The sequence below is a fragment of the Littorina saxatilis genome, linkage group LG8, assembly GCF_037325665.1.
Source record: "Littorina saxatilis isolate snail1 linkage group LG8, US_GU_Lsax_2.0, whole genome shotgun sequence".
Taxonomy (NCBI): Eukaryota; Metazoa; Mollusca; class Gastropoda; order Littorinimorpha; family Littorinidae; genus Littorina; species Littorina saxatilis.
The window spans coordinates 65,732,812-65,755,801 of NC_090252.1; the positions used below are offsets into that span (position 1 = coordinate 65,732,812).

At 42.8% G+C, this 22,990-nt stretch overlaps 2 protein-coding genes across 4 annotated transcripts in view; one reads left to right on the plus strand and one right to left on the minus strand.

Annotated features, from left to right (window-relative positions):
- Positions 1 to 22,990, plus strand: part of LOC138974178 (uncharacterized) — a 64,194-nt gene that overhangs the window by 7,394 nt on the left and 33,810 nt on the right. The gene's annotated exons all lie outside the window — the stretch shown is intronic.
- Positions 1,531 to 20,426, minus strand: LOC138974180 (retinol dehydrogenase 7-like). 3 transcript variants are annotated; one of them, XM_070346884.1, is made up of 8 exons: positions 19,935 to 20,425; positions 13,976 to 14,097; positions 7,964 to 8,228; positions 6,798 to 7,010; positions 5,873 to 6,055; positions 5,126 to 5,263; positions 4,612 to 4,725; positions 1,531 to 3,677 (listed from the first exon to the last, which is right to left on the minus strand). In XM_070346884.1, exons 3-8 carry the CDS (start codon positions 8,217 to 8,219, stop codon positions 3,442 to 3,444), a joined length of 1,140 nt encoding a protein of 379 aa, XP_070202985.1. In that variant the 5' UTR covers positions 8,220 to 8,228; positions 13,976 to 14,097; positions 19,935 to 20,425; the 3' UTR covers positions 1,531 to 3,441. The 3 variants fall into 3 exon arrangements, with proteins under 3 accessions (XP_070202985.1, XP_070202987.1, XP_070202988.1); XM_070346886.1 differs by lacking the exon at positions 13,976 to 14,097 and having other exon boundaries at positions 19,935 to 20,426; XM_070346887.1 differs by lacking the exons at positions 13,976 to 14,097; positions 19,935 to 20,425 and adding an exon at positions 11,322 to 11,716.

The following is a 22,990-nucleotide window of genomic DNA, read 5'->3' on the forward strand; positions in this document are numbered from 1 at the left end:
TCTTTCCTTGTTTGTATTGTGATTATGTACGTGTAAAGCGCTCTGGGCTTGTCACCACGAGGTTTACGCGCTATATAAGTAATCGTTATTATTATTATTATTATTTGTCTTGTCTGTGTGTTTGTCTTGTCTGTCTGTCTTGTCTGTGTGTTTGTCTGTCTGTCTGTCTGTCTGTCTGTCTGTCCGTGTCTATTTTGATTTGCCACACTAAACTCACTGACCACACACCGAAACAATCCAACAGTGAATGCCAGTATATGTGTGTGTGTGTGTGTTTTGATCTGTCTGTCTGTGTCAGTCACAGACCATATACCGAAACAGGCCAACAATGACACTAGAAAGTGAATGCAGAGTGTCAACATGTATAACATGTCAGTATTGGCGTTAACCAGTAATTACCGGTTGAAATGAGAAAATACCAGAACAAAAATGGCTGCCGTTATGACCTACCGGTTGATTTTTGAACTACTGTTTTTTTCCGCTGGTTAAACAACAAAACCAGTACTCTGAGTTAGACTCTGGTTTTAATGATCAGCTTACCGTTTTTTTCTGGACAGTTTGCATCATAAAAGTTTGCGAACTGGTTTAAGACATTTTAGCGCCATTACTGCATGTCAATTGTGTGAATTGCCTGGGGTTGATGTTGGGGGCGTTGAGAGATACTGGGCCACAACATCAAGCTTGCTAAGATTGCTACCAGCAAGTTCATTAAATCACATGAGAAGTCCAATGCCTTGATCTTTTGGGAGTATTTTTGTTTTGGCCATGACTGTTGTGAAAACATTTGTTTTTTGTTTTCTGAACGACTATGCAGTTTCCGTGGTCTGGAGAAGAATATTTGATAACCATGAAGGTGCTGCCTAAGGGGGATCGAATACATTCACACGCACGCTTGTTTATACACACACACGCACGCATGTATACACACATACACACACACACACGGAAAATATATATAATCACAATAAATGTATTCAGAACACATGAATACAACTTATATATATGAAGAACATGTTTTGATTACATCATTTTGTATACACACACCCGGGATATATTCATGAAACACAAACTACTGTACATGTATGACAAAGCAAAATATTTATTGACAGATACGTTTTCCTTGTTACTGTGAGAAACTCACCGACCCAGTTTCTACTTGATCAGTTGATGGTAGTTGGTGCTAATTATAGTGTTTAACACTCATGAGAATGATTCTGTTAGACCCAAAACAAAAAGTTTAGCTACAATCACAAGGCCTGAAAAGGGATGTCAGGTTGGTTGCTTTTTAAATTTTTAATTTTTTGTTAGGCCAAAAAAAAAAAAAGTCTGTTTACGGTAACATAGGCCCAAAAAATAGGGTCGGTAGGTCGGGATTTTTTTTTTAATTTTTTTTTTTTGTCCCCCCAAAAACCATATTTTTACGTTATTTTTTATTTTATTTTTTTTCCCAAATGCCAAAAAAAAGTCTAGGGTCGCGCGAAAAAAATAGGGTCGGTCGGGTTACCGTAAACAGACTATTTTTTGTTGTTGGCCTTTTCAAAAACCAAAGGGAACTTACTATTTAGCGCTCCAAATGCATGACTAGAGGATGAAAGTCGCTTGTTCATTTCAATGCTTGTTATTCTCTCAGGCGCCAGGAGATTGGTTCCGGTTAACTCTCACTTACTCCATTACATGTCGTATGCATTTAGAGCGCTTAGTTCCCTTTGGTTATTAGATCTCTAAATAGCACTCTGCCTCATTTCGTTTAAGATTTTTGTTTTTTGAATTATAGTCTTAATTTATTTTTTTAACCATTTGGCTTTTTATTGGCTGGAACTTGTGCGATCTGTGACAGCTAGCAGAGTCGCTTTATTTGTTTTGACATTTTTCATTAATTTTGTCCAAGGGTCGAGAAAAAGTTCCAGGGTCGGGAAGACAAAAATAGGGTCGGTCGGGGAAACGTAGACACATAACATTTTCTTTATGCCTTAGCCTGTCGTACAATAATGATTATGCTGGCAGAATATTTTTCCTGGCAGTCTGCTCTATGCTGAATGGCAACTATCACCTGGAAATGATGCTGTTCTCTTCTCTTTTTTGTGAAGTGGAACCCCCCTTTTAAGACCCCCCAAATTAAGACTCCCACCTTCTTAAGACCTTGTTTTCTCAGACTGTCAGCTCATAACGTCTGTAAAAAAAATACCTCCATTTTAAGACTCCCTGGTTTTTAAAACACGATTTTCTCAGATTATTGGAGGTCTTAACTGGCATACTGTACTGGCATACCAGTAATAGGTCATTAGATGTATGGACAGGCTGTTCTCTCCCCCCCCCCTCTCTCTCTCTCTCTCTCTCTCTCTCTCACGCACACACAAACACACACTTTCACACACACACAAACACATATGCACTTCTTTCTTAAATATGTGATTATGAATCTAGGTATAACAGTATTTCATACATATATATATCAAATTATCAAAAGGAAAGCACTACGGCTTTGTCCTATTTTACTTTATATAATATGCATGTACATTAACAAAAGAACTAAGTAAAAGCAATGTCAAGCAGTAATTTACACTGTGAGGCAAAACAACATATATGGCATTACATTTTGATTATGTCTGTAAATATCACTGATTAAAACGTTACACCTGTATGCACGATTACAAGAAAAGCTTCTACACAGCAAATATATCTCTTTTACGTTTTTCTTATGCATGGATTTGTCCTCAGTTGAGCTTTTATGCGCATTCATAAGTCAATGATGTTCTCAGTCAGTAAACGAAGGTTTTGAACATGTTCAGTCACTAGCAATTCATGGACTGCAACTTCGTCAAAGCAACTGGTTCTTTACCGTGTAAAGTATGAAGGAGACACTTTAGCATTGGTACGACTGTTGAAGCTAGTAGAGGGGAACCTGCCCTGGCGACCACCACTCTCTTCTTCTTCTTCAGCGTTCGACCGATGTGTCATTACCACCACCTCAAAACGACCACATGTCCAAAACGAACAACCCAAAAGATTTTTGTTCTCTCTGTAAGTCACCGTTTTATAACAACCACATGTTCAAAACGAACATCCCAAAGGATTTTTGTTCTCTCTGTAACTCACCGTTTTATAACAACCACATGTTCAAAACGAACATCCCAAAGAATTTTTGTTCTCTCTGTAACTCACCGTTTTATAACAACCACATGTTCAAAACGAACATCCCAAAGGATTTTTGTTCTCTCTGTAACTCACTGTTAAACTACATATTCTTACTCCGAATCACATAATAGCATTGACGCAGTCTAGGATGCTAAGGTCTGAAAAGGCTACCCGTCTTAAACAATTTGTCATGCAAGGCAGGTCTAACTTGTACTTTGTTCTGTTTGACTTTGTCTTTCACTCTCCCTTCAGTCACTGTGCTTTCTTGCCTTCTCGTACTTAGTTCTCTTTTGCCTTGTCCTTCAATCACTGCGCTTTCTTGCCGTCCTGTTTCTTCATGCAGGGTGGGTGGAAGTTGTACCAGGTGACGAAGGTGGGGTAGAAGAGGTCAGCGATGCAGGTGGGGGTGTGTAGGTAGAGGAAGGGGAGGGAGCGGGCCAGCAAGCCCTTGTAGTAGAACGCCTGGGGATGCTTCTCCAGCAGGGCGTCCGTCATCTTGTACACAATGCCCGAAAAGTCCGGGTTGAGGATGGACCTGTAATCTGCAACAGTGAGACGGGGTATGATGAGACTGATGAGACTGATGAGACTGATCCTTATACAGTGGAACCCCCCTTTTAACTCTTACACTGGTGCAATTCTGTAACACAGGTTACATAGCCACTGGTGAATTAACAGAGAGAAAAATAACAAAAAACGGTCATATAGGTTTTCGCATCCATGGGAGGTAATCGGAACCGACCAAACAGACTGAGCCAGTAGCGCGACATATGTCGCGACAACCAGCCTAAGGGTTAAGACCTCCAAACATCTGAGAAATCGGGTCTTCAAATGGAGGGAGTCTTAAAATCAGGCTAAATCTACAGAGGGAGTCTTAAAATCAGGCTAAATCTACAGAGGCTATGAACAGAAAATCAGAAAACAGGGTCTTAAATTGGTTGGATTTAAGCCGTGTGACAGGATTTTACAGTTGAGCTTTCTTTCATTCTTCTTAGTATACATATACTTTCAACTGTACATTTTCCAGAAGCTCCAACTTAGATCTTGTTAAATAACAAACATTTTGTCTTGCTGGCCTTAATCTCTTCAGTCTCTTCGCCGAAGTTGCTGTGGACATTTCTAGCGCAGCTTTCAATCATGTCTTTGCAAATAAGGTTGGATGGTGGGTGTTTTGGTTTTTGGGTAACAACTAAATTATCAACATTTTGCATTGCTGGCTAATCTTTTCAGTCTCTCCATCAAAGTTGCCATGAACGTTTCTAGTGTAGCTTTGAAACATATCTGTGCAAATAAGGTTGTAGGAAGGCTGTACCTTTGATTTTATTGTTTGATTTTGTTTTCTGGTTAACAACTTAATTTAATACTTTTTGCCTTGCTGGCCTCAATCTTTTCAGTTTCGTTGTCAAAGTTGCTGTGGACATTTCTGGCTTAGCTTTGAAACTCGTCTTTGCAAATAAGCTTGGAGGGAGGCCTCACCTTTAGTTTTGTTTTCTGGGTAGAAGCTGTCTCTACCGTAGCTGTCCTGTATCTCCTTGTTTGCTGTGGTCCACCACCTGTCTCCCGCCGCTGTGCTGTCATACTGCAGGATGCCTGTACACAGAAAAACACATTCTGTCATTATTCACATTATTTATCAAATTATGCCCGTTTTTAAAGAAAATGTCCAACTCTCTTCCATCATTTTGATGCAAGTCAACAAATAGCAGTATTTTGTTGTTTTTTGCGTACAAGTGTTTGTGCAGTACAGATCACATTTTTTTGTCAGTGCCCACAGTGGAAGAAAATGTCAGTTACCGGTAACAGTGGACAATTTTCATCCATTTGTACTTGCTAGGAAAATGTTGCCTTCCTTTAGCTAGAGCTAAGGAGGAACACACTTGTATTTGTGGAGGGTAAACTTAGCAAAAAGATCAAGTCAATGAAGATGATAGGGTCACGGGAGGTAACTTAAGCATCTTCTCAAATGTCAGTCCACGCTTAGTTCCCTTACCAGTACGGTATCCGCTGGGGATGATGGTCGACACCTTGATGTCCAGCAGGCTGAGCTCCAGACGCAGAGATTCACTCATGCATGCCACCGCCGCCTTGGACGCACAGTAAGCCATGTGGAATGGCACTGGCGCCAGACCTGAAATCGAAGTGTTTGGGAAAATAAAGACAACAGCAATGCAGCTGTCATTATGTGGAAGAAGTTATCACTGTCTGCTTTGGTCTGAGAGTACAATCTGTAGATGGGACAGCTAAAGAGTTGTTGACAGTATTGCTTCCTTCAGCAATGATATCACCTTTTTTGTGTTTCACTTTGTCTTTGTGAGCTAGTCGTTTTGTTCATCTGTGCATATGTGAAGTAAAAAATGTAGGAGGACAGTACCAGTTTTATTGAATCTCAGAATTCAAGATGGGCTCATCAACGGATCAAGTCATTGATTCACAATAACTGTTAGTGCTTCTTGAACTGCATTTAGTCAAAAGGTGAAAGCAAACAGGGGCATGCACTCTCTGTCTCTCTCTTTCTCTCTGTTTGTCTCTCTTTCTGTCTCTCTCTCTCTGTCTCTCTTTCTCTCTGTTTCTCTCTCTGTTTGTCTCTCTCTCTGTCTCTCTTTGTCACAGTCTCTGCCTGGCTCTCTCTCAATGTCTGTCAGTGTCTCTCTCTGTCTCTCTCAGTTGCACACTCACTCTCTCTCTCTCTCTCTCTCTCTCTCTCTCTCTCTCTCTCTCTCTCTCTCTCTCTCTCTACCTGTATTGCTGGCAACATTGACCAGTCGGCCGTGACTGTGGCGAAGTAGAGGCAGGAAGGCGCGTGTGACGTGAACCTGACCCATGAAGTTGACCTCTACCAGGCGTCGCACGTCCTGTTCGGCCATGACCTCCAGGCAGCCGATGTAACACATGCCTGCGTTGTTCACCACGCCCCACAGCTCTGTCAAACATTGTCATGTGAATTTAGCGACTTTCTTTTCTAAAAAACCTAATAATCAGTACAACCATTCTCCAATTTGTTTTGCCGATACTTTCCAAAAAATACCACATAGTCAGTACAATATTGCTCTAATTAGTCAAAATATTGTGATGTGAAATTAGCGACTTTTGTAGTTGTTGCAGACTACTCGGAACTTTTCAGTAAATTTGACATAGTACAGTATTCCTCTTATCAGTCTTTTGTGGCAGAGAGACTGGTTTCTGAGGACACCAGATTTCATAATTGTTACCGAATACATGTACCTGTTTGAAAGATCGTTACTATGTTTAGATCATTTTATCTGGAATTAAGACGATGAGAGACTACAGCTTCACCCTGTCCCACTATTAAGAAAATACCTTAAAATAAAAAAGAGGTCTTGCAGTTTTACAGTATTAACGTTAACCGTAATTTCCAGTATTTTACCGGTTGAAATGAGGAAATACCGGGGAAAAATTGGCTGCCGGTATGACCTACCGGTTGATTTTTTAGAATTACCATTTTTTTCTCTCGCTGGTAAAACAACAAAAGCAGTACTCTGAGTTGGACGCTTACTGGTTCCAATGACCAGCCTACCGGTTTTTTTCTGGATAGTTTGCATCATAAAAGTTTGTGTACCGGTTTGGAACAATACTAGCGCCATCACTGGTTTGATAAAATAGACGTTCTATTGTACTCTAAGAATCACTTTGCATACACTGACCTTTGCCCTGAAGCTCTTTCTTCACGATCTCCGCAGCCTCTTTCACTTTGCCTGGTTCGCTGACGTCCAGAGGCACCGTGCGTAACCGCTCGGAGCATTTTGATTTGAGAGTGGCTTCCCCCTCTCCGCCAGGGAAGAGACAACCAGCGAAGACTTGAACCCCCCTCGAGTCGAGATGTATGGCCAGCAGCTGACCCAACCCTCTGTCACAACCTGAAACATATAGATTGCAAAGTTTACACAAAACTTGGTAAAATCAACGGACCGCTATGTAGTGTTGGTATGTCTCTTGAACATGGAAAGAAGCTTTACAGATTTATCTGATACTAGATGAATACCCGCTTCGCCGGGTACCTGGCTTCGCCGGGAAGAAGTAGAGCCGAATACCCGATTGACGCCACACGAAGGCAGGGAGATAAACGCGCAAAACACTGGAGAAGATAAGGAAGAGTTACTGGGAATGGATCTGGGAAGAAAAACCAAAATCGGTTGAGCGCTGCGCGCTGAGAGCACGTGTTGAAAATTTTCATCGACCAGATTGTGTCCGGGGTCTACCTGAATATGCCCACCAAATTTGAAGCAGATCCATCGAGAACTTTGGCCGTGCATCGCGAAGTGACACAGACAGACAGACAGACACACACACACACACAAGCCGTATATAGATATAGAAACAAAGGGAAGTATTTCGTTATACGTGTACATGAAGATGTAAAGGGAAGCTTTGCAGAATGAATCGAATTGCAAAGTCAAAATTATCTGCTATGATCACAATTTAGTACATGTATCAGGTTTTGTTGGTGCCTTGCAACAGCTTTCTTGGTTTAAACATACGTTTATTTTAACAAAGGTTACAATCATGACATGTATACAAAATACAAAATGCAACAGCTTTCTTGACAACATTGCCAGTGGCTTTCACATGGGAGAAAAAACAACAGATGTACATTCACCCATAATGAATGTCCGGCCTTTAACCTAAGGGCTGACAAAATTTATCATGCTTGGGTGATAAGATGTTTCTGCTTTGGGTAGACTGAGTTTTCTCTGAGAAATGCAGAATAATACAGCCCTTTGAAGACACATTTTGTGAAATTGAGGAGTCTTAAATTAGGTCTTAAAAGTGGTGATTAAAGAAAGCTCGTCAGGGTTGCACTACAACTCACCTGTGATGAATACGGCCTTGCCCTCCGCGGGGAGTTGGGGGGAGGGGAGAGAGTGGTAGAGACAGAAGGCAACCACAGCCACCACCACGGCAGCCACCGGCCCACAGCACAACAGCGACAAGACAGCAGCCACAGCGCCCAGCTTGAGAAGGTCCAGCAGCGGCTGGTGGGTTAGACGCACAGATCTACGGATGATGCCCAGTGTGACAAAACCTGTGTAGGCCCCCAGGAGTAGGGCTGTCTGGTGCACGTCCATTGTGCAACACTGGGGACACACAGAAAGTACATTTGAACCTCCTCCCACCCTTCTTCTGCGTTCATGGGCTGAAACTCCCACAGTTTTTACGTGTATGACCATTTTAACCCCGCCATTCAGGCAGCCATACGCCGCTTTCAGGGGATGCATGCTTGGTGTTTTCATGGTTCTATATCACCGAACTCTGACATGGATTACAGGATCTTTTCCGTGCGCCCTTAAAGGCGACTACTTGCCAACAGCGACCATTCCGGAGGACCCTGTATGACGGGTTTTCTCTCTATGATAATGCTCCTTTTCATAGCGATCACCTGTCTATTGAGACCAATTTTAGTCGGTCTCTAGGGAGGTTGTTACAGACACATGGCCTGTATCTCTATCACCATAGTTTGAAGCGTTTTGTGTGTCCATACAATCTGGTATTCCTTGACACGTAAGGGATATATATGGGATATAGCTCAGTTGGGGCGGGGATATAGCTCAGTTGGTAGCGCGCTGGATTTGTATTCAGTTGGCCGCTGTCAGCGTGAGTTCGATCCCAGGTTCGGCGGAAATTTATTTCACAGAGTCAACTTTATGTGCAGACTCTCTTCGGTGTCCGAACCACCCCCCCGTGTACACTACATTGGGTGTGCACGTTAAAGATCCCACGATTGACAAAAGGGTCTTTCCTGGCAAAATTGCTTAGGCACAGTTAATAATTGTCTACCTATACCCGTGTGACTTGGAATAATAGGCCGTGAAAGGTAAATATGCGCCGAAATGGCTGCAATCTACTGGCCGTATAAAATTTCATCTCACACGGCATCACTGCAGAGCGCCTAGAACTGTACCCACGGAATATGCGCGATATAAGACTCATTGATTGATTGATAATTGTATCGATACAAGAAAGTTGATGTCATTATTCTTATTTCCTTTAAAAGTGATCAACATTTTTTTTAAAGAACCAAGTAGCAAATCCAACAACAACAAAACACTGGCAGCGCTTGCAGTACGATGTATACAACATTGATTTGTACGAACAGAATGACTAAATCCGTCTATCACAAAAACGATAACACCTAAACAGCTAGCAAGACATTTTATGACGGCATATTTTTGAACATACTTATGATATCTGAAAGGACCCTGGTGGTTTCTAAACTTTATCAGTAAACGATGTAGCTTTCAGAAGATAATACTGAAAGTGACAGTCATGCCGGTAAACTGGTCGAGTCAGAAGCCTGAATTAAAGAAACATGATTTAGTGTTCAGTCACGTATCATAAGTTTTTTTATTTCAAATTTTTCGCATTAACTTGATCGTTCAGAAAAAAAGAAAAACAACAAATAACAACAACACGCGCACGCACACGCACACACACACACACACACACACACACATACACACACACATGCACAGACAGACACACACACGCATACACACACACATGCACAGACAGACACACACGGACACACACACAGACGTTCAACCTCACAGACACTCATTTCAAAAGTGTTATTTTCAGACTTCCTGGTTGTGCCAGTACGGTTGTGTTCCAAGACTTCTCAGTCGTGTACGTGTTCGTTTAATCTCGTGTTGTGATCGTGAGACTACCGCGACGCTCTTGTCTGTCTGGCTGAGTGCACTTGTCAGGTCGTATGTTACTGAAAGGTTGAGTTGGTGCGTTTTGCTGTGTGCTTTGCTTTCATTAAATTGAGCCGGTTCCGACATTACACTGTTGCGACTTGTACAGTGGAATCCCTTTTTTAAGTCACATCGACATTTTGAAAATGGGTTTTATGAAGTTTTTTTGTTTTTTTAAATGTATGTAAATTTACAGAGGTTAGGCAACAACAAAAAAAGTTGTATGTTTCTGGTCACCCGACCCTACCTAGTTTATTCCCGCCGACCCTAGACTTTTTTTTATTGGATTTGTAAAAAAAAAGAAAGAAAAAAGCGTCAAAACAAAAGTAACAGACGGCAGACGACACAAGGGGGATAACCCCGCATCCCTTTTGTCTCATTTCTTTGCATAGTAAGTCCAGCCTCTTTGCGTCACTGTATAGTTATTTTCTACCCTGACAAAAAAAAAAAGAAAAACAAATCCCCACCTACCTATTTTGTGTAGCCATGTTACCAGAAACATACAACTTTTTTTTTTTGTTGCCTTACGAACAGAAAATTTATGTAAAAAATCCAGGTCTTGACAGGGGGATGTCTTACATTGGGAGGGAGTGGGCTAGACGAGTTACATTGAAGGGCGCAGTCCCAACCCGGCTGGACGCCACAAGTTTCCCCGAGACAGTACAACGGAACGCCGTCAAAAACAGCACTCTAGACTTCCCCAAGACAGTACAACGGAACGCCGTCAAAAACAGCACTCTAGACTTCCCCGAGACAGTACAACGGAACGCCGTCAAAAACAGCACTCTAGACTTCCCCGAGACAGTACAACAGAACGCCGTCAAAAACAGCACTCTAGACTTCCCCGAGACAGTACAACGGTACGCCGTCACAAACAGCACTCTAGACTTCCCCGAGACAGTACAACGGAACGCCGTCACAAACAGCACTCTAGACTTCCCCGAGACAGTACAACGGAACGCCGTCACAAACAGCACTCTAGACTTCCCCGAGACAGTACAACGGAACGCCGTCAAAAACAGCACTCTAGACTTCCCCGAGACAGTACAACGGAACGCCGTCACAAACAGCACTCTAGACTTCCCCGAGACAGTACAACGGAACGCCGTCAAAAACAGCACTCTAGACTTCCCCGAGACAGTACAACAGAACGCCGTCAAAAACAGCACTCTAGACTTCCCCGAGACAGTACAACGGAACGCCGTCAAAAACAGATCTTAGGGCACGGCCCCGCAAAAAGATCCGTGTGTGTGATGTAATAAACATTGTAAGGTGTTAAAAGATAACTGTCCTTGTCAATCGTAAGGCCTTGTTTTCAGTTCTGATTTAAATATTAGAAGCTTGCATAATCCATAGGGAAACACCAGTCTGAGCTTAGCATGTTTCAAGAGACCAACAGTTTGTCTCAACACGGAAGTCCATGAAATTCATTATAAAAAAAATAACAATAAAAAACAGTTGTATGACACTCACCGGCGATAATGATCGTTTTTGGTAATATCCAAGAGTATTATCCCAAATTCAAGGAAAACCTTCATAAAAACAAGAAATTCCTCCGAGGTAGGAAAAACACCCCCGTTGGTCAAAGGGAAATAACCATTCTCACTGCCACCAACTGAGAAGGTTATTTCCCTTTGACCATTAATATGTCCCTCTATAAGTCCTTGTAGAATCTTAATCCACCAATAACTCCCTAACCGTGTGTTTGACTGGTCCCAATTTTTGTAAGGACCGTCTCAGGAATGTATAGAACCTGTTCACCAAGTTTGGTGACGATCGGTCCGTTCATTCTTGAGATCTATATGCGAACACAAACAAACAAACACATCGACCGAATCCTATACACACCCCTATACCGGGGGTGTAAAAAATGGGTCCTGACAGTGCAGACGCAGATAACCGTGGCAGTGTGTTGAAACTGAAGGCACAACAGTGGAGAAAAGCTGTCATTTTGACCTTGATCCCGTACATTTTATTTTTCAAGGGACATACAAATTATATATTACTACATCGTCCACCGCTGACTACAAAAAGTGGGGTCACTTTTCTTGAATTTTTTTTTTTAATTCAGTAAAGTTCACTCTCCTTGTGGTATTCAGTTCATCCTGAACTCAGGTAAAATGAGTTCCTTCGGGTCTCATTTGTGAGCGAGAGCGATATAACCTTATATTGCTATTTCATATGTTACATGGATTTCCATTGGTCAATTGGGCAAAACTGAGCTCAGTGCAAAAGTGATATCGACGACATTTCCGTCGATATCAGTTTTGATATCGACGACCTCTTTATTGCTTCCCCACTTCAAAAACAAAAACACCTAAATTTAAAAACAAACAAATATATATGAAAATGTAATGATCCCAGAATTTAGTTGAGCAAGTGACTAAAGACTTTTTGAAAGAAAAGACATTTTGAAATTCTGAAAAGTACAAGAAAAGAGTGAACAAAAAGAAATAATAATCAGAGGGAGGGATATGGAACAGCCAAAACTGAGACAAATACTTTTGTAATTTCTTTACAGTTAATACAAAATGTCCAGAGAATTAGCAATATATCTAACATTGACTGACTGTGTGATGATATCTTCTGCTATTGGTCTGTTTCGACAGTGATATCAAAATCTCGACCTCCGGTCTCGATTTTGATATCACTGTCTCAACAGACCATAGCAGAAGATATCATCACACAGTCCGTCAATATTGGGTAGAATGGTTGAAAACGACGTTAAACACCAAATAAAGAAAGAATGTGAGCGAGAGCGTGGACCGAAGTAGTAAAATTGATATTAAAAGTCCTACGGTTGTTTGCCGTTAAGGACTTGTGCGTGGACCGATGATTACTGTATCAGAATGGTATTAAGTTTTGTTTCCAGCGAAAGGGTGCTGGTAGCGTATGTACTAGCCACAAAGATGTGTACACATTATAGAACTCAGTGATAATAGCCTGCTTTTGCCTGTGTTTTCCTTGCACGAGCGCCTTACATAAGATTTAAGCAGAAGACTTTTTAAAGCGTGGCGTGACGTCAAACAGCAACCCTGCAGTGATATGGCTGCTGAGATTTGTGATAAATTGCTCCTCCGTTATCGGCGAGCGTATTGATTTCATCTCGTGCACCGCGTTGTCTTGGTACTGGAACGGATGTGGAGGTGTTTTGCCGCCCGTCCAGCCCCCCCCCCCCCCCCTCCCCGTGATGTGTGTGAATGTTTTGGGTAGGGAAAAGGAAACCTTGGTTGAAAGGGGACGTTGGAGAAATCACGACTTTTTTTTTTAAATATTAATTTTTTTAAAGTTTTCTGTTAGCTCGGCGCAACGTGCATTTCCTTCGCCGGAATAATAGGGACCCCCCCCCCCCCCCCCCTATCACACACACACACATTCTCGCTCTCCCTCTCTCTCTCTCTCTCTCGCCGTTGGCTGCACAGTAAAATCTCCCTCTCTCTCTCTCTCTCTCTCTGTCTCTCTGTCTCTCTCTCTCTGTCTCTCTCTCTCTCTCTCTCTCTCTCACACACACACACGCACACACACACATACTCACAAAAAACCCACTTCCTTTTCCCTTGTACAACAGCATTGTAATAGCAATAAGGAAATCTAGCTCCAGTGTCTGTCACCTCTGGCCATTCCTTTTCTGTCATCACCCCACAGCCCCTATCCTTTCTATACAATGTTGTTTATGTGTGCATCACATACCGTATTACGGGACACGCTCTACCTTCGTATATCATTCTGGTGTAAAGAAAGGGAAGGCATGTATGTGTGTTGTGGTTTCTGTCAGCACACATACCAACAAGTTTTGTACATCTGCACACCTGTGGCGTTTATTTCCTCACACGTAATCGTCTGACCTCGCATACCGGCCTCCACAATCTCTACGCTTGAGTCTTCCGATGACGCTGCTCTGTCTGTCTGTTTGTCTCGTTTGATCACACACACACACACACACACACACACTTTCTCTCTCTCATTCTCCAGCGAGTTAATTGTTACCGTTAGATGTTGTTGTTAATGTTATTTCCTTCATTGGCGAACGCTGTTGTCAATATAAAAGCAACAATTGCTTACATCAGTACTCTTGCTTTTAATATATTATCTTATGCTCTCTCTCTCTCCCTCTGTCTCTCACTCACCTTGCCAAGGCTAGGTTTACAGCTCCTTATACTTGAGTGGTTTCTGCAACCCCCGGTCACCGTCTGTCAACCCCTGGTCACCGTCTGTCAACGTGCATGCTCGCTTCTTATTCAACCTGCATCTGAAAGTAAAACAAAACAAACAAGAAGGGCAAAGCCCATACGACTCACATGCTTTACACATTTTTCCTACCAAAATACATGTGACCTTGACCCAAGGTCAAGGTCATCCAAGGTCATGCAACACAAAGCTGTTAATTCAAGACATAGGAAGTACAATGGTGCTTATTGGCTCTTTCTACCTTGAGATATGGTCACTTTTAGTGGTTCACTACCTTATTTTGGTCACATTTCATAAGGGTCAAAGTGACCTTGACCTTGATCATATGTGACCAAATGTGTCTCATGATGAAAGCATAACATATGCCCCACATAATTTTTAAGTTTGAAACAGTTATCTTCCATAGTTCAGGGTCAAGGTCACTTCAAAATATGTATACAATCCAACTTTGAAGAGCTCCTGTGACCTTGACCTTGAAGCAAGGTAAACCAAACTGGTATCAAAAGATGGGGCTTACTTTGCCCTATATATCATATATAGGTGAGGTATTGAATCTCAAAAACTTCAGAGAAAATGTGAAAAATGTGAAAAATAGCTGTTTTTAGGCAACATTTATGGCCCCTGCGACCTTGACCTTGAAGCAAGGTCAAGATGCTATGTATGTTTTTTGGGGCCTTGTCATCATACACCATCTTGCCAAATTTGGTACTGATAGACTGAATAGTGTCCAAGAAATATCCAACGTTAAAGTTTTCCGGACGTCCGGACGGACGGACGACTCGGGTGAGTACATAGACTCACTTTTGCTTCGCATGTGAGTCAAAAATGACAGTTTTAATTGTACATCATTATATCGTTGATGTGGTTTGGACAATTACATGGAAAGAGTTATTACTTACTTCCTAAATACTTGCAGTTACAGTGTAATTTAATACTGTATTTTGATCATCGTGTTGCTGCTGTCAGGAGCAGGTAACTCACACTGTAGGCTCTATTTTGTGATTTAATATTTCGGTCATCGTGTTTCTGCTGTCAGGAGCAGGTAACTCACACTGTAGGCTCTATTTTGTGATTTAATATTTCGGTCATCGTGTTTCTGCTGTCAGGAGCAGGTAACTCACACTGTAGGCTCTATTTTGTAATTTAATATTTCGGTCATCGTGTTGCTGCTGTCAGGAGCAGGTAACTCACACTGTAGGCTCTATTTTGTAATTTAATATTTCGGTCATCGTGTTTCTGCTGTCAGGAGCAGGTAACTCACACTGTAGGCTCTATTTTGTGATTTAATATTTCGGTCATCGTGTTGCTGCTGTCAGGAGCAGGTAACTCACACTGTAGGCTCTATTTTGTAATTTAATATTTCGGTCATCGTGTTTCTGCTGTCAGGAGCAGGTAACTCACACTGTAGGCTCTATTTTGTAATTTAATATTTCGGTCATCGTGTTTCTGCTGTCAGGAGCAGGTAACTCACACTGCCTGATCTGTAGTGCAATTTTTAAAGGCTCTATTTTGTGTGTACAACAGATAACTAACTCATAACACACACAGTGCAAATTCACGCACACAAGCAAACAATGACACAAACAATGACTCATCTATGACGCTAACGTTCAACAATCAAGAACCTAAACACAAGAATGGTAAGGAACTGGAAAGTACCCCCCGCGGGTTAGGGGGAAGAATTTACCCGATGCTCCCCAGCATGTCGTAAGAGGCGACTAACGGATTCTGTTTCTCCTTTTACCCTTGTTATTGTAAAATGTTTCTTGTATAGGATATAGTCAATTTTGTAAAGATATTAGTCAAGCAGTATGTAAGAAATGTTAAGTCCTTTGTACTGGAAACTTGCATTCTCCCAGTAAGGTAATATATTGTACAACGTTGCAAGCCCCTGGAGCAAATTTTTGATTAGTGCTTTTGTGAACAAGAAACAATTGACAAGTGGCTCTATCCCATCTCCCCCCTTTCCCCGTCGCGATTATAACCCTTCGTGGTTGAAAACGACGTAAAACACCAAAATAATAAAGAAAGAAAGAACTGGAAAGTTAATTTCAAATTGTTTTTAATTCGTGAACGTCTTGTTTTGTTAAAATTAAAACGTCCCAGTACATTACCATTCTGTTTGGTTTTAGCCACGACAGGTCAGTTCTTACCACTCGCCAACCCTCAGTGGCATCTTTGTCCATTGTGTGGTCACAGCTAAAAGTTAACACTGGTCACCAGGTCAGTGAACCGGCCGGTCACTCACTGTTTTTAAGCCACAGCAACGGGGAAGCGACAGGTGTGTGTGTGTGTCTTTGTGATACCTACACTGTGACTTAGCTTCTGTGTGTATGTGTGTGTGTGTGGATGTTTGTGTGTGTTTTAGTGTGCGTGTGTCTATTTGTGTGCGTGTGCATGCGCGCCTGTGTGTGTGTGTGTGCATGCGCGCCTGTGTGTGTGTGTCCCCATGCGATACAGTCTGACTGAACTCCTGTGTTTGTGGGTGTGTGTGTGTGTGTGTGTGTGTTTGACACCTACAGCGTGGACGACATGTTTTGACTGCAGAGTGATTAGTGTAGGTAAACAGTGCGGGGCTCAGTGTTAGTTAGCATCGCTTACAGCCACGCGCAAGGTGTACACTCAGTGACTGACGTTACTGCTGACTTTGTCTTTCTTTCCCTCTCTCTCTCTCTCTGTCTCTCTGTCTCTGTCTCTGTCTCTGTCTCTGTCTCTCTCTCTCTCTCTCTCTCTCTGTCAACTAGGCTGATTAGGGTTATGTTTGAAATGCAAGGTGTACACTCAGTGACTGACTTTACTGCTGACTTTGTCTTTCTTTACCTGCTCTCTCAATAGGCTTTGCCTAAAACCTTTATCCTTTTGTAATAAAGTTCTGCGTCTGAGTCTCTCTCTGTCTGTCTGTCTGTCTTGTCAACGAGACTGATTGGGGTTTATGTTTGAAATGCTGACATTGTTTTCTCACTGTGTCCGTGTGTTAGCTAGTCTGATTAGATTTTGTTTTTTGCAATAATGACATTGTTTTCTGACTTTTTATTCCTGATTTTAGTTTTTTTAGCTAATTTCATTAAGGCTTGTTTTTGAATCCGTTATTCAACTTTCAGTTTTAATTAGAATTTTGAGAATGCCTTTCTTATTGTATCGGCAAAGCAAGAAAGTTTTAAAAGTCTCCTGCAGTTGCGACTAATAACTTGGGCAAAATGCACAACTGTTCTTGCAGGGTTTGTTGGATTTGTTTGTATGTTTTGTTTTGACTAAGGTTTATTTTTTCTCTCGCTTTCTTGTTCGAGCTTTCATCTGTTCCCGCGTATTATACCATAAGTTTATACCATAAGTAAAATAATTATGTTCTTTGATGGGCACCACAACCCCACCCCCACACCACCATACCCCCATACCCCCTCCCCCCACTAGTTTTCATCACCTGTGAAAGGACGACAGGCCCAACGGTATTTTCTTTGTTGTGTACACGGCCGTGTTCGGCACCACGGATCATTTCAGGCAGAAATGAGCAGAAACTTTCGTCATCAATTTAGGACAAGTCTTTCTCGTTGTGCATGACACGGAATGTATCTGGTACAGTGGATCCCCCCCCCCCCCCTCCCCCCCTCCTCCCTACCCTCCCTACCCCCACCCCCCCCTCCTCCCTACCCCCCCCCTACCCCCACCCCCTTTTTAAGACCTCCCGATTTAAGACGTCCTCAATTTTACAGGGTGACTCCCCAAAAAGAGTACCCAAACAAAACGTCATAAATTGAACAAAAATAAAGCAAGAAAGTTATGCTCATTCTACAGAACATGCTCCAAATGGCCTCCCCCGGATTTAAATCCCCCAGATTTCTATCTTTGGGGGTTCCTGAAAGACAACGTCTACAGGAACAACCCACAGACAATCACAGAACTCAAGAGAGCCATCACAACAACCATTCGCGGAATCTCGCAACAGGAGTGTGTGCGGGTGATTGATAACTTTGCGCGGCGAGTTCAAGTTTGCCTGCAGCGACAAGGAGGCCATTTGGAGCATGTTCTGTAGAATGAGCATAACTTTTCTGAAAGACAAGCTAGAACGCTAACATTTTCTGTGCAAATCATGCAGACGCTACTTGAGTGTGTAAATAAATGTTATGAAGATTGCTTTATTTTTGTTCAATTTATGACGTTTTGTTTGGGTACTCTTTTTTGGGGGGGTCACCCTATAGTACCTTGCCTTTTCAGGTTTCTGTTGATAACCTCTGTTAATTTATCTCCATTTTAAGACTCTCTCTTTTCGAAGACTACTATTTTCTCAGATGTGTGGAGGTGTTACTAGGAGGGTTCCAGTGTGGCACCATGGCGACCGTCTCGTCTCGTCTCGTCTCGTCTCGTCTCGCCAGATGCGGCCCCTCGTCATGGGAATTCATCTCCCGAGTCGCACCAAAGATTAGACAGGGGGGAAGGGGTCACATCCGTTTGTGCACCTGTGTTGTTTTCACCCGGCATCAGGCGCCACCACTTTCCTCCCGCCCCGCTGTCTCTTATCTCTGCCTGCCTGTCTCTGTCAGGTTGTCTGTCTGTCTGTCTGTCTGTCTCTCTCTCTCTCTCTCTCTCTCTCTCTCAAGGTAATTTCCACTCCTTTTTATTTTTTTAAATATTTTTACTGTCATGCTTATCATTTGTAATTGTTTTACGTTTGTATATGTATTTAAGATTAGAATAGTCCCTCTCTGGGCGAGGGCTGGTTGAAAAGAAGCGAGTTTATATTGCTTATGCCACAACCCTCGTAAAATAAAATTTGATTTGATTTGATTTGATCTCTCATAGGCTTTGCCTCAGTAAAACCTTTATCCTTTTGTAATAAAGTTCTGAGTCTCTCTCTCTCTCTCTCTCTCTCTCTCAGAAGAAGAATTGCATTCGAGTCTTAAGTATAATTCCATAAAAAAAACGGAGCCCACGAGCGATAGTTATATTGCACTGTGTGTGTGTGTGGTAGTTTTGAGAGGGCCCGGTTGAGTGCGTTTGTGTGTGCGTGCTAGAGAAGGAGTTTCGTCTTTTGAGAGGATGTGTGCACGTGTGAGAGAGATAGAGAGAGAGAGAGAGAGAGTGTGTGTGTGTGTGTGTGTGTGTGTGTGTGTGTGTTTGTCCGTCTGTCTGTCTCTCTGTATGAGAACGTGAGATGGTTTTCAGAGGGCGAGTGTGGGGTGAGAGAGCGAGAGTGTGTGTTCTGTTTCCGGGATGAACAAGTGCTATCAGTGGGTATATAGCTGAGAACGAATGCAATATCTGCGGGATACAGCATACAAAGCCCATAAACATGATTTCCTGGATGTCGTGTGAGGCGTTGCTATCGTTACTACCGTTACTACTGTTCACTTTAGACGCGAGATGTCGGTGTGCGGTACGAAACATTTCCTGCACACATCGCGGTGTGATCAGTGTTTGACGTTGCGGGTAAATTATTGCAGCGTAAATATTATGCATTCAGAAAGGTGAATCAAGAATCATAACTCTTTTATTGGTGTGTTTGTAACCTCTGACACCGGAGAACCCCCCCCCCCCCCCCCCCCCCTTGTCGAGTGCCTGTGCTCCCCCGTCTCTCCCTCCTTCTTCTCTTCTCTCTTGAAATTGACATCGGTGGTCTTTCATGGGCCACTCCACCCACCCCCCCCTCCCATCTGTCTCCCCCCCCCTCTCTCTCTCTCTCTCCCTTTCTCTCTCTCTCACACACACTCACACACATAAACACATCAAGTTTCGTTCGTACTCCAGTGCTGCAGAAAGCACTTTCTACTCTTCGAAGGTGTTTTCAACTCAGCGTAGCACATGTAGCATATTTTACAGCCTTTCATCTGCACTCGACCACACAACATAATCGCACAGTAGCTTAGTGGTTTCACGCATTGGAGAAAAACTTCATGTACTCACTGTGACTTAATTCCCCGGGCCGTGATCGTCAAAATCCATCTCAGTCCTTGCCACAAGCTAGCTGAGACGACGACGTAATTTCCACGGAAATTCGAACAGCATGCAGTCTTCGATATTTTATGCCAGACTCAGCGAATCTTCCAAGACTCCCACGCACATGTATACACTCTCACATGTATGCGGCGTTTGTGTTTGTTGCTTGTCAGAAACTATTTGAAAACATACACGCTCACGTGTTCAGTTGTAGCGTTAACGTCTTTTGGCGGAAGAGTTTCTCCAGTCTACAGTTATTATAAATCTTTGGTATACAACCACACACATATGCACACGCCACCACCACTCACACAATGAAAATCTCGTCGAGCCGAGGAGTGTGTTACTAGAAGTGGTAGGGTCACGGTTTTGAATCGCTGTGTGTTCGCCGGTGCTACTAAAAGCACTCCAAGTCAGCCTTGGGCGAATGAGTTGTGTCTGTGTGTGTGAGTGAGTGTGTGGATTGAGGCAGGTTAGGGGCGGTACATACGCACTCAGTGTAAGTGCTCGGGCTTAGTGGATGGATAGTTGTGGCGGTAGCTTGTGTGGGGTAACGCTCGCCGCGTCGCCGCTGTAAAATGTTCATAGCTAACACAGGCGCAGGGAATCTGTCTGTGTGGGTTATCTGTTGGATCCGGTGTAGGATCCGGTCCGGTCCCCCCTCTGAAGTAGTCCCCCGGGGGACCAATTCGTGGCAAAAACTGCTCTATAATGGTCCCCCCTTAGACATCCAGCCTCGTTTTTCTTAGGCATTCAAGCCATTTTCAATTTATATCTTCGTCCGGTATTATGTAGTGCACAGACAGCAATCTCTTTGTTTGACTATATTTTGCAGAAAATAAAATAGATCTGATTTATAATGCCGTTCAAAAGAAAAATCACATGAAATAAAATGAATAATAAATAAATACTGATAAGAAGAAATGAAAGCAGTCTCTGATTCTTTCCTTTCTTTTCTCTGAAATTGCTGGTAACATTACTAACATTGTAACAAGAAAAACGAGGCTGGATGTCTAAGGGGGGACCATTATAGAGCAGTTTTTGCCACGAATTGGTCCCCCGGGGGACTACTTCAGAGGGGGGACCGGACCGGATCCTACACCGGTTGTACAAGTCTGACGTGTTGTGCGTAGCTCGTGGGTTCGATGACAGAACTTGTAAATCAAGAAAATACACATACGGACGCATGCACGCAAGCACGTACGTACGTATGCACGCACGGACGCTCGCATACACACACACACACACACACATATACACACACTGTGACATACACACACACACACACACACACGCACGCACACACGCACGCACACACACACACACACACATGTCAATGTCTCTATGCTAATGGTGACAATGGGGGGTGATGCACTCTAGGTCGTGTTAGGGCAGTATCCTCAGCCAACATCAATAGCAAATGAATACCAATCAATACCGCATAATTGGGACCTGCACATTTGTTATTTGTTGGACGGTTGTTTTTCAAAATAAAAACCCATGCACGTGTTCTCGTTGCGCGCGCGCACTGAGTGTGTGTGTGTGTGTCGTGTGTGTGTGTCGTGTGTGTGTGTGTGTCGTGTGTGTGTGTGTGTGTGTGTGTGTGTGCATGTGTGTGTACGTGTGTGTGTGCTCGGGCGTCCGTCCGTGCATGTATTGTCTGTCAGTGTGTCTGTCTGTCTGTACTGACAGTCATAAGTGTAGTATGACCGACATACAATGGAAGAAGGAGAGGAGGATAAGAGAAGTGAGACGAAGAGGGACAGAGCAAGATGTCCACTAATTGAAGCCTGATAGTGTATCTAGGAAAGACTGACTTGAGGGGATGAGAAATTGGAGGGAAATTTGTTGAGAAAAACTAGACTTGATCCATCAAGGATGTAATTTAAATCCGAACTCGGCAAAAACATATCGATTTTGATCCACAAATTGCCCTGCCCTGTCACAGTTGCTAGGTTTCATATAACGAGTTTCCAAGGAATTATTTATTCTCCCCCTCACCCCCACCTTTCCTCTCTCTCTTTCTTTCTGAATCTGTATCTGTCATTTTCTGTATCTAACTCTCTCTATTACTCTCTCTCTCTTTCTCTTTGTCTCTCTCTCTCGCTCTCGCTCTTTCTCTGTCTCTCTCACTCAGTCTGTTATTTTGTTCCTCTGTCTCACTCTCTCTGTCTCACTCTCTCTGTCTCACTCTTTCTCTCTCTCTCTCTCTCTCTCTCTCTCTCTCTCTTACTCTCTCATGTTCACTCTCTCTCTTTCTCGTTCTCTTTTTTCACTCTCTCTCTCTCTCGCTCTCTCTTTCTTTCTCACTCTCTCTTTCTTTCTCACTCTCCCTCTCTCGCTCTCTTTCTTTTTTTCTCACTCACTCTCTTTCTTTCTCTCTCTCTCTCTCTCTCTCTCTCTCTCTCTCTCTCTCTCTCTCTCTCTCTCTCTCTCTCTCACTCAGTCTCTGTTATTTTGCTCCTCTGACTATCATTCTCTCTCCACCCTCTCTGTCTGGCTTTGTCTGCCCCCTCCCCTCTCTCCCTGTCTCCGTCCGTCCCTCCGTCCCTCCATCCTCCCATCTCTCTCTCTCTCTCTCTCTCTCTCTCTATCTCTCTCTCTCGGTATTTCCAGCCGTTGCCTTGGAAATTAAAATTAGTTGATTTTGTTTGCGCTACAGGAAACATCCTGTTTCTTGCATCTCCTTCGAAAAATAGTTGGTTTTTTTCTGGTTTTTTTTCGGGGGTTAGTTTGGTCACGTGGTCGGATTGTTGTTTTGCGTGTGTCTTCTTTTCATGTCAGTCAAGCCAACTTTTTCTTTTCTTGTGTCTTGAGTTTTTATCTTGTGTTTGTGGTTGGTTTTCTCAGCATTTAGCGAACATGCATTTTGTTTGTTTGTGTTTGCGTTTTTATTGTTTGTTTGTATTGCAATTGTTTCTGTTCCTTGTCGCATATTTTGCTTGCAGTATTGCATTTTCGCGCATTTCAGTAACATAAGATGCAGCCAGCTGACGAAAGCCTTTTCATGAAATACAAACAAA

Coding starts and splice junctions, on each gene's coding strand:
- LOC138974180 (XM_070346886.1), bottom strand. CDS start 8,219: ATGGACGTGCACCAGACAGCCCTACTCCTGGGGGCCTACACAGGTTTT. Junction 7,011..7,963: donor CAAGGCCGTATTCATCACAG/GTGAGTTGTAGT, acceptor TATATGTTTCAG/GTTGTGACAGAGGGTTGGGT. Junction 4,726..5,125: donor CCCCAGCGGATACCGTACTG/GTAAGGGAACTA, acceptor TTCTGTGTACAG/GCATCCTGCAGTATGACAGC.